The following is a 16,043-nucleotide window of genomic DNA, read 5'->3' as shown; positions in this document are numbered from 1 at the left end:
GGTAGTGTAATTGTAGGTTGATTTTGTGTGATGGTGGTGTGATTGTTGTGTGACTGTTGTGTCTTTGTATTGTGGTTGTTGTGTCTTTGTAATGTGATGGTTGTGTAAATGTAGTGTGATGGTTGTGTAATTGCTGTGTGATTGTAATGTGATGTTGTATAATTGTAATGTGATACTGTGTGATTGTAATATGATGGTTGTGTAATTGTAGTGTGATGTTGTGTAATTGTATGGTGAGTGTTGTGTGATTGTAATGTGATAGTTGTGCAATTGTAATGTGATGGTCATGTGATTGTTGTGTGATTGTAATGTGATGGTTGTCTGATTGTACGGTGATGGTGGTGTGATTGTCGTATCATTGTAATGTGGTTGCTGTGTGATGGTTGTGTGATTGTAATGTGATGGTTGAGTAATTGTATGGTGATGGTTGTGTGATTGTCATGTGATGGTTGTGTCGTTGTGTTGTGGTTGTTGTGTGATTGTAATGTGATGGTAGTGTAACTTTTTGTGTGATTGTAAGGTGGTTGTTGTGTGATGGGCATGTGATTGTAATGTGATGTTGTGTTATTGTAATGTGATGGTTGTGTGACTGTAGTGGGATTGTTGTGTCATTGTATTGTGGTTGTTGTTTGATTGTAATGTGATGGTTGTGTGATTGTATAGTGATGGTCATGTGATGGTTGTGTAATTGTAGTGTGAAGTTGTCTGATTGTAATGTGATGGTGGTATGATTGTGTGATTGTTGTGTCATTAAATTGTGGTTGTTGTCTTTGTAATGTGGTGGTTGTGTAATTGCAGTGTGATTGTTCTGTAATTGTTGAGTGATTGCAATGTGATGGTCGTGTAATTGTAATGTGATGTGCAATTTTAATGTGATGGTTGTTTTATTTTAGTGTGATAGTCATGTGATTGTTGGGGGATTGTAGTGTGATTGTAATGTGATGTTTGTGTAATTGTATAGTGATGGTTGTGTCATTTTAATGTGGCTGTTGTGTGATGGTTGTATGAGTGTAATGTGATGGTTGAGTAATTGTAGTGTGATGTGTAATTTTATGGTGCTGGCTGTGTGATTTTTGTGTGATGGTTGTCATTACATTGTGATTTTTGTGTGATTGTTGTGTCATTGCATTGTGGTCGTTGTGTGACTGTTGTGTAACTGTATTGTGATTGTTGTGTGAAGGTGATGTGATTGTCGTGTGATTGCAATGTGATGGTTGTGTAATTGTATGGTGATGGTTGTGTAATTGTCATGTCATTGTATTGTGATTGTTGTGTGATGATCATATGATTGTAATGTGATGGTTGCGTGATTGGAGTGTGATGTGTTATTGTATGGTGATGGTTGTGTGATTGTCGTATCATTGTCATGTGGTAGTTGTGATTGTTGTGTAACTATTGTAAGTGTTGTGTGAAGATTGCATAATGGTCATGTGATTGCAATATGATGGTTGTGTAATTGTAGTGTTACGGCCATGTGATTGTTGCGGGATTGTAGTTAGATGGTTGTGTAATTGTAGTGTGATGGTCATGTGATTGTTGTGTGATTGTAATTAGATGGTTGTGTGATTGTATAGTATGTCGTGTGATGATTGTGTGATGGTTGTGTGACTGGTGTGTGATGGTTGTGTAATTTCCATGTAATTGTAGTGTGGCTCGTGTGTGATTGTTGGTCGGTTGAAATTTATTTGGAACATGAATACAAAATGATACATCACATTTTTAATTTCTCTTTACAGCATGTTTGAAAAGGAATAGGAAAAAGCAAAGCTTATTCAATCCTAAAACTTTTCTTCTTCCTATCGATGAAAGACACGTTTCTTTTTTGTGTGATTTGTGTGACACTCAAGCTGTATTGCTGCATCAAGATCGTGACATACTGCCACGTCACCTTTGCTCCGCCGGGGGGCGCCGCAACACATTGGAACCGAATGGCTGTAGCCGTAGAGCGGCATTCTGGAAATAGACGATCTTGGACCGGCCGATGACGTCACGACGCCGCTCCTCCAGCTGGACGTCAGTCAGCGTTTGAGACTTAACTTTTTACTCCGCCATGTTTCACAAATTAAAGACATCGAATGGAATTCTGAGGCGTTAAATCAGCCGCTAAGAACAGTTGCAACGGGAGATTATTCGATGTCAGAGGCGTTCGGAACTCGAACATTAACCTCAGGTGAGCTCGAGCGTCGTCTTCTTCCGCCTGTTAGCTTCTGGTGCTAAAGCAGCAAATGTTGCGCGGGTGATTTTACTCAAACCTGACTTTGCCTTCGACGCCATGTTTCCTCATGCAGCTAGCCTCGCTGCTAACCCGTTAGCCAGGTGTTTTCGTCGAGCTAGCGAACCCCGGAAGTGTGTTTATGTCCTTAGCTCCTCGTGGGGTCACGTGACAATGACCTAGCACGCGAACACTGCCTTGTTTTCCTGGTTTGCTTCATTTCATTACACAACGCTTCATCCTCCTGACCTTTGAACCCTGCAGGTCGCTGCGCAACCCTTGCAAGAGATGTGACGAGCTGTCAATCAAGCCGGGCCACGCCCCCTCGCCCTGTCAGGCAGTCAAGGCACAGTGTGGAGGTAAAGCCCGTCCACTCGCCATCATGCACTCTCCCAAGTCAACTTCAACTTCCTGTCCACAGGGCCGCCATGCACGTGACGCTCATGCGCTCAGACTTTAGTCTGGACCCGCCAGGCGCCGTTAACCACGCCATTAACACCACGGGAGCGTCGCCCGGCCTTAGAGCCCGGCCGCCATGTTGTCTCACTTTCTCCTCGCCAGCGGCTGAAGACGGCGCAGCCCTGCAGGACATGTGGGCTGTCATCAAGCCGGGACACGTCCGCGAGAAGATCGCCATCTTCACTGAAGAGACAGAAGAACGAAACAACGCCTCCTTTTTGGGGACTGCGCGGGCCGGAAAGGTGAAGGCACGCTGGCAGGAAAATGGTGATGCCAAGCGGCGGCGGAGGTCTGCAGGCTGCCAAAACCTCCCCGAGGACCTGGGAAGCTCTGCCCAAGTTCTAGCAAGTGGGCCTGGCGATGTTGAGGGGGTGGAGCGCAAGGTGTCTGTGGGCGAGATGGTGGCGTTCCTGGAACGGCGAGCAAGTGTGCACCAGGCAGATTCCAAATCCCTGCTTGCGCTCCACAAGAGCTTTGCAGCCCCGCTCCCTCAGGGCAAAGGGGAGGAGCCAGAGTGCATCAAGGTGTCGGACATGGTGGCCAAGCTGGAGTCCGAGTGTCTGCAGTGCAGGACCGGGGGGGGCGTGTCCAAAAGCAACAGCCTGAGGTCAGTGGGGCGTGTCCTCCTCGCCACTGCCCATCATTTCCCCGCCCCCTCACCGTGTCCGTCAGGGGCCTCGGCTCTGGCCACACCCTCCTTCCGGCCGTCAAGTGGGAGTCCTGAGGCCTCGCCCTCGCTGGCTGAGGAGGCAGAACTTCTTCCTGGATTATTGTTTCTATCTCTGCCCCCAACGAACAGTCATTTGGGCTCCACCCCTGTGGCGTGCACAAACACAGATTTGACTTTTGGCTCCAGCACCCCTCCTCTCCAGCCCCGTCATGTCTGTGCTCTGAGCGGCAGCGTGAAACGGCGCTCCTCGACATCACTCGACTTCCTGGAGCTGCGCCAGCAGCTCCGCCAGCTTCTGGAGCCGCCGCCCGCAGCGCCACTGTCTGCACTGCCGGCGGACGTTCTGGTGGGCATCTTCGCGCTGCTGCCTACACGCACGCTGGCAGCGCTAAAGTGCACCTGTCGCTACTTCAAGTCCGTCATCGACAGCTACGCTGTCCGCCCCGCCGACGCGCTGTGGGTGTCGGACCCCCGTTACCGCGACGACCCCTGCAAGCGCTGCAAGCGGCGCTACGTGCGCGGCGACACGTCACTGTGTCGCTGGCACCATAAGCCGTACTGCCAGCCGCTGCCCTACGGCCCCGGGTACTGGATGTGTTGCCACGGCACCCACAGGGGTGCGCCGGGGTGTAACCTGGGTCTCCATGACAACCGCTGGGTGCCTGCCTGCCACAGCATCAACGTTCCCTTTTGCCGCGGGAACGGCAGTGACTAAGCTGTTTCCGCTTTGCGCCACAAACTCAACTTTTTTTTTTTATCGGCCCAAGGTAAGGGTCTCGGGCAGGACCCTTCCCCATCAAGCACGTGGGCGGGGCCTTTGCCAGATAAGATTTCCTGTGCACCTTGTTTGTGTTTACTTTTGTGGTTGCCGTGGAGACAAACATTGAAAGAGGAAGATTGAAAAAACCAAAAGTTTGCTTTAATAAAGAGCTTTTTATCACTTCCTGTTTGCCTCTTGCTCACTTCCTGTATGCCTCACATTAAGTGGTGATATGAGCTGCGACAGCGTGTCCACCAGCTGGAAGTAGTTGTACTTGACGTCAAAGTCCATGTCGTACCAGAAGTTGACTGCAACACAACAAGGGACGTCAGGTGACCTGTCAGGTGACACATCAGGTGACCTGTGGGCGTGCAGTACCTGCCATGCAGCCGTGCGTCTGCCGCACATGGTGGAACCACAGCGAGGGCAAGTATAGGATCTCCCCGGCCTTCACACTACAGTGCAGCGGCCGCGCTCTTCGGTACATGGGGTAGCGTTCCAGGTCGGGGTCTAGCGGGTCCAGAGGGATCCAGGGCACCTAGTGAAGGAATCGGATGATGTGAAGGAGGAGCCTAACATGTACGTGCCAACCTACCTTCTCACAGTCTGTCTGGTCCACCGCCTCAAAGTTGCCGTCGTCCCGCTGGCGGTAAACCGCGGGCTGGTAGAGTCCTGGAGACACACACGGTTGCCATGGTTACAAGTAGGCGGGGCTAGCGCGCAGCTACTACAGTACCGTAAGGGAGGAAGGGTCGCTCTGTAGGCGGCAGCAGGATGAAGTTCTTCTGTCCAGAAATGACACAGTAGATGTTCTCATAAGGATCTTTGTGCACTGAAACAGGAAGTGCCAGACTTAGCGCTTTGACCCCGCCGCCGGACAGGAAGTCAGGGCTTACGTGACGTGACGGCGTCTGCTTCGCCCAGCCAGAAATTGACGGCGTCTGGTAACTTTCCTGAACACAGAACAAAAGGTCAGCTTGGCTGTCCAATGAAAAGACGCGTCATCAAACGGCCCCGAGTGCTCACCCAGCGCCGTACTCATCCACGGCACATGCGCTTCCACGTCGCCTGTCAGCTCAGGAAGTTCGTCCAGCAGATTGGAACACTGCTTCTGGACGTAAAAGACCCCACGCCGCTTCACCTGCCACCAAACAGGAAGTGACGTACATAAAAGAGCGAAAACCGTAAGTGAAGTACTTGTATAGCAAAACGGGAAATGATGTAAAAAAAAAAAGTGAAACTGTAAGTGATGTACATATAAAGCGAAAACTGGAAGTTAAAGGCCTACTGAAATGAAATGTTCTTATTTAAAGGGGGATAGCAGGTCCATTCTATGTGTCATTTTGCGATATTGCCATATTTTTGCTGAAAGGATTTAGTAGAGAACATCCACGATAAAGTTTGCAACTGGAGAAAAGCTCTGCCTCTACCGGAAGTCGCAGACGATGACGTCACACGTTGAGGGCTCCTCATATATTCACATTGATTTTAATGGGAGCCTCCAACAAAAAAAGCTATTCGGACCGAGAAAACGACAATTTCCCCATTAATTTGAGCGAGGATGAAAGATTTGTGTTTGAGGATATTGATAGCGACGGACAAGAAAAAAAAAAAAACGTGATTGCAATCGTGTTGCATTGACACGGATTCATGTTTTTAGAGACATTTAATGGGAAAATTCTGGGAAATCCCTTATCTTTCTATTGTGTTGCTAGTGTTTTAGTGAGTTTAACAGTACCTGATAGTCGGAAGTGTACGTCCACGGCCGGGTGTTGACACGCAGTGTCTCGGGGAAGTCGACGGCAGCTGTACGGGAGGCGCAAGCTCAGCTGATATCCGGTAAGTGGTGACTTTTTAACCACAATTTTCTCACCGAAACCTGCTAGTTGACAAGTGGTCGGGATCCATGTCCTCTGTGATCCATAGTAAAGTTTCAACTCCGTGAATTTTAAACAAGGAATAACCGTGTGTTTGTGTGGCTAAAGGCTAAAGCTTCCCAACTCCATTGTTCTACTTTGACTTCTCCAATATTAATTGAACAAATTGCAAAAGATTCAGCAACACAGATCTCCAAAATACTGTGTAATTATGCCCTTAAAGCAGACGACTTTTATAACAGCCCGTGACATCACGCGTACACGTCATCATTACCCGACGTTTTCAAGAAAAAAGTCCCGGGAAATTTAAAATTGCAATTTTGTAAACTAAAAAGGCCTTATTGGCATGTGTTGCAATGTTAATATTTCATCATTGATATATAAACTATCAGACTGCGTGGTGGGTAGTAGTGGGTTTCAGTAGGCCTTTAAGTACTTATATAACAAAACAGGAAGTGATGTACATATAAAGCCAAACAGGAAGTGATGTACTTATACAGCAAAACAGTATGTGATGTGTGTTGGTGCCTTGGGCCGTGCCCCTCCCACCTTGCCTTCCAGGACGTCCAGCACGGAGGAAACAGTCATGTGACGTTCTTCAGGCATCACAAAACGATCGCCTCTGACGGCGTCGGCGTAACCATCGGGAGTCACCGCCACGCTGATGACCTTTGACCCCACCTTTTCCCTACGGAGAAAGAAACGGTAAGCCTGATGGCAGCAAGGTGGCCAGGGGGTTATAGGCGGAGCTTTTTGCCTCAGGTACGTCGGCGTCCACCTGGACAAGGCCGGCCAATGGTTGAGAGCGTTTCGGATGATGCAGGGTTTGTTTGTACCAATCCAGTCGCGGTAGAAGGTCAGTGGGTCAGGTGGTCCGTCCACGTGAGGTACTGATTGGCTCAGGTACAAATCTGAAAGATGCTATTTTAACCGCACAGTACTAGCATTCATGTTAGCAGTAGTACACTGATATTATCACCAAGTTTCACCCAAACAATACACAAATATACAGAAGAAACATAATATAGTTATGATGTTCTGGCTACTTAAGAACCATATCATGGTTATTTGAGTTTTGAAATGATTCTGTTTTAAAGTATTTTTATTGGTACATTTAAAAAGCTTGTTGGTTGGTGCGTCACATCCGGGTTGTGACGTCACACGTATACACTTAGCGTTGTGGTTATTCATTAGAGCAGTGGTTCTCATCTTTTTTTCAGTGATGTACCCTCGTGAACATTTTTTTAATTAAAGTACCCCCTAATCACAGCAAAGCATTTTTGGTTGAAAAAAAGAGATAAAAAGGTAAACTACAGCACTATGTTATCAATTTCTGATTTATTAAATATATAACAGTGCAAAAATACTGCTCATGTGTAGTGGTCTTTCTTGAACTATTTGGAAAAAAAGATATAAAAATAACTAAAAACTTGTTGAAAAATAAACAAGTGATTCAATTATAAATAAAGATTTCTACACATACAAATAATCATCAACTTAAAGTGCCCTCTTTGGGGATTGCAGTAGAGATCTATCTGGATTCATGAACTTAATTCTAAACATTTCTTCACAAAAAAAGAAATCTTTAACATCAATATTTATGGAACATGTCCATAAAAAAAATCTAGCTGTCAACACTGAATATTGCATTGTTGCATTTCTTTCCACAGTTTATGAACTTACATTCATATTTTGTTAAAGTATTATTCAATAAATATATTTATAAAGGATTTTTGAATTGTTGCTTTTTTTTAGAATATTTAAAAAAAAAATTCACGTACCCCTCGGCATACCTTTAAGCAGTGGTTCTCAACCTTTTTTTCAGTGATGTACCCCCTGTGAACTTTTTTTTAATTCAAGTACCCCCTAATCAGAGCAAAGCATTTTTGGTTGAAAAAAGAGATAAAGAAGTAAAATACAGCACTATGTCATCAGTTTCTGATTTATTCAATTGTAAAACAGTGCAAAATATTGCTCATTTGTAGTGGTCTTTCTTGAAGTATTTGAAAAAAATATATAAAAATAAATAAAAACTTGTTGAAAAATAAACAAGTGATTCAATTATAAATAAAGATTTCTACACATAGAAGTAATCATCAACTTAAAGTGCCCTCTTTGGGGATTGTAATAGAGATCCATCTGGATTCATGAACTTAATTCTAAACATTTCTTCACAAAAAAAGAAATCTTTAACATCAATATTTATGGGACATGTCCACAAAAATATCTAGCTGTCAACACTGAATATTGCATTGTTGCATTTCTTTTCACAGTTTATGAACTTACATTCATATTTTGTTGAAGTATTATTCAATAAATATATTCATAAGGATTTTTGAATTGTTGCTTTTTTTAGAATATTTTTTTTTAAATCTCACATACCCCTTGGCATACATTCAAGCAGTGGTTCTCAATCAACCTTTTTTCAGTGATGTACCGCCTGTGAACTTTTTTTTAATTCAAGTACACCCTAATCAGAGCAAAGCATTTTTGGTTGAAAAAAAGAGATAAAGAAGTAAAATACAGCACTATGTCATCAGTTTCTGATTTATTCAATTGTAAAACAGAGCAAAATATTGCTCATTTGTAGTGGTCTTTCTTAAACTATTTGAAAAACATATCCACAAAAAAATCTAGCTGTCAACACTGAATATTGCATTGTTGCATTTCTTTTCACAGTTTATGAACTTACATTCGTATTTAGTTGAAGTATTAGTCAATAAATATATTTATAAAGGATTTTTGAATTGTTGCTTTTTTTAGAATATTAAAAAAAAAATCTCACGTACCCCTTGGCATACCTTGAAGTACCCCCAGGGGTGTGCGTACACCCATTTGAGAACCACTGCATTAAAGAAAAGATTGAAAACTTGGTGCTGTACCTTGTGTGTTTATTGCGCAAACTTGTGTTTATATATGTTCTGATTGGGGAATGTCGTTGTTTAATGAAGAAAAACCTCAATGTATTCATGTTAGGATTCCAGCTAGCTAGCGCTAACTTGCTTTGTCAGTACTATTGTGCATGTGCAGTACTCTACCTAATACTACACTAAGTACCGTATTTCCTTGAATTACCGCAGGGCATATATTATGCGCCTGCCTTGAATTACTGCCGGGTCAAACTCGCTTCCCAAAATAATTAGCGCATGCTTAGTATTACTGCCTGGTCAAACTCGTGACATCACGAGTGACACTTCCCCTGTCATCATTTTCAAAATGGAGGCGGCTGTTTTTAATACCGGTAATTTGAAATCGCATAAAGGGAAGAAGATTAAGAGCTATTCAGTAGGATTTAAGGTCCAAGCTTACATCACACTCAAATTTTTACTGCATACCTTTGGTAAGTATGCAGTAAAAATTTGAGGATTCAGGAGGAACAGTGTGGTTTTCGTCCTGGTCGTGGAACTGTGGACCAGCTCTATACTCTCGGCAGGGTTCTTGAGGGTGCATGGGAGTTTGCCCAACCAGTCTACATGTGCTTTGTGGACTTGGAGAAGGCATTCGACCGTGTCCCTCGGGAAGTCCTGTGGGGAGTGCTCAGAGAGTATGGGGTATCGGACTGTCTTATTGTGGCGGTCCGTTCCCTGTACGATCAGTGCCAGAGCTTGGTCCGCATTGCCGGCAGTAAGTCGAACACATTTCCAGTGAGGGTTGGACTCCGCCAAGGCTGTCCTTTGTCACCGATTCTGTTCATAACTTTTATGGACAGAATTTCTAGGCGCAGTCAAGGCGTTGAGGGGTTCCGGTTTGGTAACCGCAGGATTAGGTCTCTGCTTTTTGCAGATGATGTGGTCCTGATGGCTTCATCTGACCGGGGTCTTCAGCTCTCGCTGGATCGGTTTGCAGCCGAGTGTGAAGCGACCGGAATGAGAATCAGCACCTCCAAGTCCGAGTCCATGGTTCTCGCCCGGAAAAGGGTGGAGTGCCATCTCCGGGTTGGGGAGGAGACCCTGCCCCAAGTGGAGGAGTTCAAGTACCTAGGAGTCTTGTTCACGAGTGAGGGAAGAGTGGATCGTGAGATCGACAGGCGGATCGGTGCGGCGTCTTCAGTAATGCGGACGTTGTACCGGTCCGTTGTGGTGAAGAAGGAGCTGAGCCGGAAGGCAAAGCTCTCAATTTACCGGTCGATCTACGTTCCCATCCTCACCTATGGTCATGAGCTTTGGGTCATGACCGAAAGGATAAGATCACGGGTACAAGCGGCCGAAATGAGTTTCCTCCGCCGTGTGGCGGGGCTCTCCCTTAGAGATAGGGTGAGAAGCTCTGCCATCCGGGAGGAACTCAAAGTAAAGCCGCTGCTCCTTCACATCGAGAGGAGCCAGATGAGGTGGTTCGGGCATCTGGTCAGGATGCCACCCGAACGCCTCCCTAGGGAGGTGTTTAGGGCACGTCCAACCGGTAGGAGGCCACGGGGAAGACCCAGGACACGTTGGGAAGACTATGTCTCCCGGCTGGCCTGGGAACGCCTCGGGATCCCCCGGGAAGAGCTAGACGAAGTGGCTGGGGAGAGGGAAGTCTGGGTTTCCCTGCTTAGGCTGTTGCCCCCGCGACCCGACCTCGGATAAGCGGAAGAAGATGGATGGATGGATGGATGGAAGTGTCGAAGTGAGAAAATGTTTTAAAAATAATTAGCGCATGCTTACTTTTACCGCATGCCTTTGGTAAGCGCAGGAGTGAAAAGAGGTTTTACATTAATTAGCGCCCGGCGGGAATTCAAGGAAATACGGTAATTGGTGTTCGTAATAACAAGCTATATATATATATGTATATATATATATATATATATATATATATTAATTAGTGCTGATAGTAGCGGGATGAATAGAGTATCATTGTTAGTAATATTCACCATGAGCCTCTAGTGAGAAGTCCGCCAGTAGTTCTTTGACAGCGTCCATCTTGTTTGTTTACTGATCAATAAATGATGTGGTGATCAATAAGCACCACTGGGGCTTCACTACCATACAGGTGTGTTTGTTGATCAACATGACGTGCTGATCAATAAATGAACGATCAAAAAGCACCGCTCGGGCTTCACGACCGTGTGGGATTTGTTTACGGTCAAACTGCGCCTGCGCACGGTCTCGTTGGCTGCCTCGCCTCAGGCATGGCGCGCCTCCTGCTGGCAGGAGGCTAAAGTGCGAGTGATGGTACACTGTATTACACTTTGCGGAAAGAAGAAGACAAGCATAAATGAAAATTTATAAAGATAGTTAAATGAATGAAAATTGTTATTTCGTACCAATCAATTAACTACTTGGTCCTCGTCATCGTCATCTGATTGGCTGCAGCTGTGTCAAGTTGTGTAGCAGGTCACGTGGTTGTGCAACGATGGAGGAGTTCGCATTGGAACGATACTTTTATGATTCGATCGCAAATGTAAGTAACTTGCAGCATGATCACTTTCCAATTGACATGATCAATAACATTTAATGTGATGAATGAATTGGACACTTTTGTTTGGGCAGCCATCACCTGACAGGTGTGCACGTCAATATGAGCTGATATTGTGGTCGTCATTATGAAATAAACGCTCTTTGGTTTGTGATTCAAACGAAACATTCCCTGAATTTCGACTGTCAGGCTGGAGTGCCTTCAGGCTCCATCCTTGGACCGCAGTTATTGTCCTTCTGGCATCAATGATGTTGGCAAAAACATGGAGGTTAGAGATGGGGACAGCGTCAGTGATCACCATGTCGAGGGAGTGGTCCCTGTTGTAGGTGGGAACCTTGAAATATTGTCTGAGATTAGAGAAGTCCAGGAGCTCCAAATATTCAGCTGCAGAGTGATTTGAGGGTGTCCACATGGATGTTTAGGTCTCCAAATATGTGCAGAATGATGAGAGCAATGAAATCCGGGTGTTGTCTTTGTGGGCGGTAAATAAAGAGTATTTTTATAGACAGTGCATGTTTACATTTAACTGCTAAACATTCAATTGTGGAGAGTTTCGGTAGAGAAATGGGTAACAGATTTGTTTGTTAGGGACTGGACATTGAAAAGTTTGAGTTTGGTTTTTGGTGTGAGGGATATTTTTTTCAAGGGGACGGAGAACACTAGAACCGACTCCAGTTTTTTGGTCTCTCCAGGTACATGGCTGAGGAGTGTTTTCAGTTCCCTTGGTGACGGTGCTTAGATGACGTAATTGCATACTTGCCAACCCTCCCGGATTTTCCGTGAGACTCCCGAAATTCAGCGCCTCTCCCGCAAACCTCCTGGGACAAATTTTCTCCCGAAATTCAGACGGAGCTGGAGGCCACACCCACTCCAGCTCCATGAGAACCTGACTCAATGTTGTGACCCTCTTAAACAGGACAATACTGTCATCTACTGTACATAGAATAGAATGTATGTTCTGAAGCCCACAGTAAAGAGACGTAACTTCATCACGTCGCCTCGTTATTGACTCCAACCCAATATATTACACCGTCGACGAGCAAAATGAAGAAATACGCTTGCAAGTTCCAGAACGATTGGAAACAAGAATTTCAGTTTATCCAGGAGAGTTCGAAGGGGAAGGGGTATGTTGCCTGTAAATTTTGTAGAACAGACTTCTCCATTGAATACGGTGAACGGATATGCTTAGCCATGAACGGTCAGCGAAGCACAAAGCGTCCGCAGCGCACCATCATTCAGAACCCAGTGTTATGGCCCACCTTGCAAAATGGAGATCCGATGGTGTATCTTATGCTGTGACAAAGATGGCTATGCTGATAGCTGGAAGCAACATCCCGTTCTCATTTGCGGATGTCTACATCAAATCCATGAAGGATATGTTCCCGGATTTGGAGATTGCTCGGCAATACGCAAATGGCAGAACAAAGGTTACTCAAATAGTGAAAGGTAAGTGTTAATGTTTTTTAGTACCCAGCAAGCACAGTACAGTTAGTAGAACAACTGTGTTTTTATTACTGTGCATTTGATAGGTGCCGTCGGAAATTCAACTATTTATTTCATTTATATATATAATAAAATAAATATATATAGCTAGAATTCCCTTAAAGTCAAGTATTTCATACATGTATATATATATATATATATATATATATATATATATATATATAATATGAAATACTCGAGTTGGTGAATTATATGCCACCCCTCTTAACCACGCCCCCACCCACCCCCACCTCCCGAAATCGGAGGTCTCAAGGTTGGCAAGTATGCGTAATTGAGTTGCGACCGAGCGTGTTGCTGCTGACCACAGAGGATCTCCTGGTGTTGATGTACACAAATCACCGATGTACCCCCTATGGATGTAGCGGGGGGCGATGAAGGAGTCTTGGCTGTTTGATGACTGTCAGGCCCGATAGAGGGCCACAATTGTTGAGCTCTAGCAGCTGCAATGGTGTATACTGCGCGGATGAGCTGTGGTCCCGGTGTCCACAGTCAGCTCTAGACCTTGCACACACAGTTTGACAGCTGTGGTACACGTGGGGAACCTCCGCACACAGTCCCATCAGTGGAGCAAACGGACACTTTGGCAAGTGGTAGCTTGCAGCGGCTAATGTTAGTCCTAGCCGAGTACACGAGTACATGGAGGATGGCGTGAGCAGGTATGATACGTCCACAAAACAGTGATGTCGAATCAAGTCTTTTCAGCGGCTAAATGATAAAGTTCAAGATACATCTGGCAGGGCACATCAGTCACTAAATATCAGTAAAATCTCACTGGATAAATAAATGGGTTGTACTTGTATAGCGCTTTTCTACCTTCAAGGTACTCAAAGCGCTTTGACACTACTTCCACATTTACCCATTCACACATACGTTCACACACTGATGCAAGGAGCTGCCATGCAAGGCGCTAACCAACTCCCATCAGGAGCAAGGGAGAAGTATCTTGCTCAGGACACAACAGACGTTACAAGGTTGGTACTAGGTGGGGATCGAACCAGGGACCCTCGAGTTGCGCACGGCCACTCTGCCACTGCGCCACGCCATCCCATAAAAATAGTGTGGAGAAGCGGCGAAGAGTCAGCGGCGAAGAATCAGCGGCGAAGAATCAGCGCCTGCGTCCTCACCTGCTAGTCCATGCAATAATCCCGCCCTCCAATCAGCATTTTGAAGCGCACACCTGTGGGGTGAAGGATTAACTCTGCAGTGATATTTGTGTTGTGGATTTGGTAATAAAAATGTCACACATTTTTAGGACTCCTGCCTCGTGGTGGGGGAGGAGCTGGGCCTTCACAGCCCCACCCACCTACTTCCAGGCCCCGCCTCTACAAGTCAGGACTCCACCCACCAGTCGACAAAAGCTGGGCCCGGCCGAGAGCTGGCGGACGAGCTGGACCTCAGCTTTCTTCCTGACGAGCTTGGGGCGCAGGACGATGCAGGTATGGGTTTGGCAAAGAGGTTGTGGTGTGTGTGGGCAGGGCTGGGTGGCAAAAGGTGAACCCACCTGTGAGTTTGCCCGCAGGTGTCCACACGTCTCACCACAGCGGCATTGGGCTGGACTTCCCTTCCCAGATTTCCTCTGTTACCCCAAATAAACCCTCGCATGAGTCACCTACGGCCGGCCCCTCCCTTTTCTGCCCCATGACGCCCATGGCCCCCATGACTCCTATGACGCCGGTGACCGAGAGGTCAGGAATCGTCCCTCAGCTGCAGTAGGTCGCTCGTCTGGTCCGCGCTACTTGACTCTTACCGCTTGCTGACGTGTGGATGTGCAGGAACATCGTTTCCACTGTCAACCTGGGCTGTCCTCTAGACCTCAAGTTCATCGCTCTTCAAGCCAGGAATGCCGAGTACAACCCCAAGGTACACTGTTAGCTTAGCGTGTTAGATTCTTTACAGAGCACAGTGTGTTTCCTGTTCAAGCGTTTTGCTGCCGTCATCATGAGGATCCGCGAGCCCAGAACCACAGCACTGATCTTCAGCTCAGGGAAGATGGTCTGCACCGGAGCAAAGAGGTCGGTACCGCTTACCAATCCAGTTTGCCCTCCGGGTCGGTGGGGGGTAGTGGTCCGCTTTAACCCTTTTATTTCTGAGCGCGTGCAGCGAGGAGCAGTCTCGACTGGCGGCCAGAAAGTATGCCCGCGTGGTGCAGAAGTTGGGTTTCTCGGCTCGCTTCCTGGACTTCAAGATCCAGAACATGGTGGCCAGCTGCGACGTCTGCTTCCCCATCCGACTGGAGGGACTGGTTCTGACCCACCAGCAGTTCAGCAGGTACCACCTCATGCCGTCGTCACGCCCACAGGTCGGCAACAGAACCTTTTGTCACCCGGCAGCTACGAACCCGAGTTGTTTCCGGGCCTCATCTACCGGATGGTGAAGCCTCGAATCGTCCTGCTTATCTTCGTGTCGGGGAAGGTGGTCCTGACCGGTAACTTCCTGTATCTGCATGCCGACAGTTGGCTGTTAAGCTAATGTTAGCATTTCAACAGTTAGCAATCCAACCGTTAGCATGTCGACAGTTGGCTGTTAAGCTAACATTAGCCTGCCAACAGTTAGCATGCTCACAGTTCACTGTTGAGCTAATGTTACTATGCCAACAGGTAGCATTCCAACTTTGGCTTTGGCATGCTAATTGTTGTCATGCTTAACGCCATAATGTTGGCAGATGTCAGTCATTCCTGGCTGTTTTCTTTCAGGAGCCAAAGAACGCAGCGAGATCTACGAAGCCTTTGAGAACATTTATCCCATCTTAAGAGGCTTCCGGAAGCAGTGACATCACTTCCTGTTTCTTTGTAAATAGATGTGCATTGGGTTTGATGACAAATAAATTAAACCCTACCGCTGCGTTTTAGAGCTTAACGTAAATATTTTCAACATGATTATTTATTTATACATAATCCAACCTGTTTTCATACCTCAAAATATTAATTTTCATATATTAAAATACTTATTTTCAGACCTCAAAATATCTATTTTCATATCTCTAAATAATTGTTATACCTCAACCAACGTATTTCCATATCTCAAAATATTTCTTTCCAGACCTCAACATAATTATTTTATTCCTCAAAGTATCTCTTTTTATATCTCATCCCTCAAAGTATCTCTTTTTATATCTCGAAATCTATTTTTTACCAACCTATTTTCGTTCAATGTAATTTTTTTTAAACT

The 16,043-nt window shown here is 45.8% G+C and overlaps 3 protein-coding genes across 5 annotated transcripts; 2 read left to right on the top strand and 1 right to left on the bottom strand.

Annotated features, from left to right (window-relative positions):
• The first annotated feature begins 1,913 nt into the window (after window positions 1–1,913).
• Window positions 1,914–4,284, top strand: fbxo34 (F-box protein 34). The gene is made up of 3 exons (XM_061894911.1): window positions 1,914–2,170; window positions 2,477–2,571; window positions 2,634–4,284. Exon 3 carries the CDS (start codon window positions 2,641–2,643, stop codon window positions 4,054–4,056), a length of 1,416 nt encoding a protein of 471 aa, XP_061750895.1. The 5' UTR covers window positions 1,914–2,170; window positions 2,477–2,571; window positions 2,634–2,640; the 3' UTR covers window positions 4,057–4,284.
• On the bottom strand, window positions 4,239–11,070 carry jmjd7 (jumonji domain containing 7). 3 transcript variants are annotated; one of them, XM_061894931.1, is made up of 9 exons: window positions 10,828–11,070; window positions 6,736–6,918; window positions 6,528–6,666; window positions 5,128–5,242; window positions 4,998–5,054; window positions 4,838–4,933; window positions 4,697–4,773; window positions 4,480–4,639; window positions 4,239–4,409 (listed from the first exon to the last, which is right to left on the bottom strand). In XM_061894931.1, the coding sequence occupies exons 3-9, from the start codon at window positions 6,582–6,584 to the stop codon at window positions 4,279–4,281; spliced, it is 693 nt and encodes a 230-aa protein (XP_061750915.1). In that variant the 5' UTR covers window positions 6,585–6,666; window positions 6,736–6,918; window positions 10,828–11,070; the 3' UTR covers window positions 4,239–4,278. The 3 variants fall into 3 exon arrangements, with proteins under 3 accessions (XP_061750915.1, XP_061750914.1, XP_061750913.1); XM_061894930.1 differs by having other exon boundaries at window positions 6,736–6,899; XM_061894929.1 differs by having other exon boundaries at window positions 6,736–6,889.
• On the top strand, window positions 11,041–15,969 carry tbpl2 (TATA box binding protein like 2). The gene is made up of 8 exons (XM_061894935.1): window positions 11,041–11,357; window positions 14,128–14,311; window positions 14,395–14,584; window positions 14,648–14,735; window positions 14,796–14,887; window positions 14,976–15,143; window positions 15,206–15,300; window positions 15,569–15,969. Exons 1-8 carry the CDS (start codon window positions 11,310–11,312, stop codon window positions 15,643–15,645), a joined length of 942 nt encoding a protein of 313 aa, XP_061750919.1. The 5' UTR covers window positions 11,041–11,309; the 3' UTR covers window positions 15,646–15,969.
• Window positions 15,970–16,043: the final 74 nt, after the last annotated feature.

The sequence above is a fragment of the Nerophis ophidion genome, linkage group LG03 (genome assembly GCF_033978795.1).
Source record: "Nerophis ophidion isolate RoL-2023_Sa linkage group LG03, RoL_Noph_v1.0, whole genome shotgun sequence".
Classification (NCBI taxonomy): domain Eukaryota; kingdom Metazoa; phylum Chordata; class Actinopteri; order Syngnathiformes; family Syngnathidae; genus Nerophis; species Nerophis ophidion.
This window is presented reverse-complemented; position numbering and strand designations above follow the sequence as displayed.

Bases quoted from the DNA above. Each gene is read 5' to 3' on its own strand.
- fbxo34 (XM_061894911.1), top strand. From the start codon at position 2,641: ATGCACGTGACGCTCATGCGCTCAGACTTTAGTCTGGACCCGCCAGGC.
- jmjd7 (XM_061894929.1), bottom strand. From the start codon at position 10,876: ATGGACGCTGTCAAAGAACTACTGGCGGACTTCTCACTAGAGGCTCAT. The intron at 6,890-10,827 runs GTGAATATTACT...AGCATCTTTCAG, and splicing joins CTTCTCACTAGAGGCTCATG to ATTTGTACCTGAGCCAATCA. The intron at 4,640-4,696 runs GTAGGTTGGCAC...TTCCTTCACTAG, and splicing joins ACCAGACAGACTGTGAGAAG to GTGCCCTGGATCCCTCTGGA.
- tbpl2 (XM_061894935.1), top strand. From the start codon at position 11,310: ATGGAGGAGTTCGCATTGGAACGATACTTTTATGATTCGATCGCAAAT. The intron at 11,358-14,127 runs GTAAGTAACTTG...ACACATTTTTAG, and splicing joins TTTATGATTCGATCGCAAAT to GACTCCTGCCTCGTGGTGGG. The intron at 14,585-14,647 runs GTAGGTCGCTCG...GTGGATGTGCAG, and splicing joins GGAATCGTCCCTCAGCTGCA to GAACATCGTTTCCACTGTCA.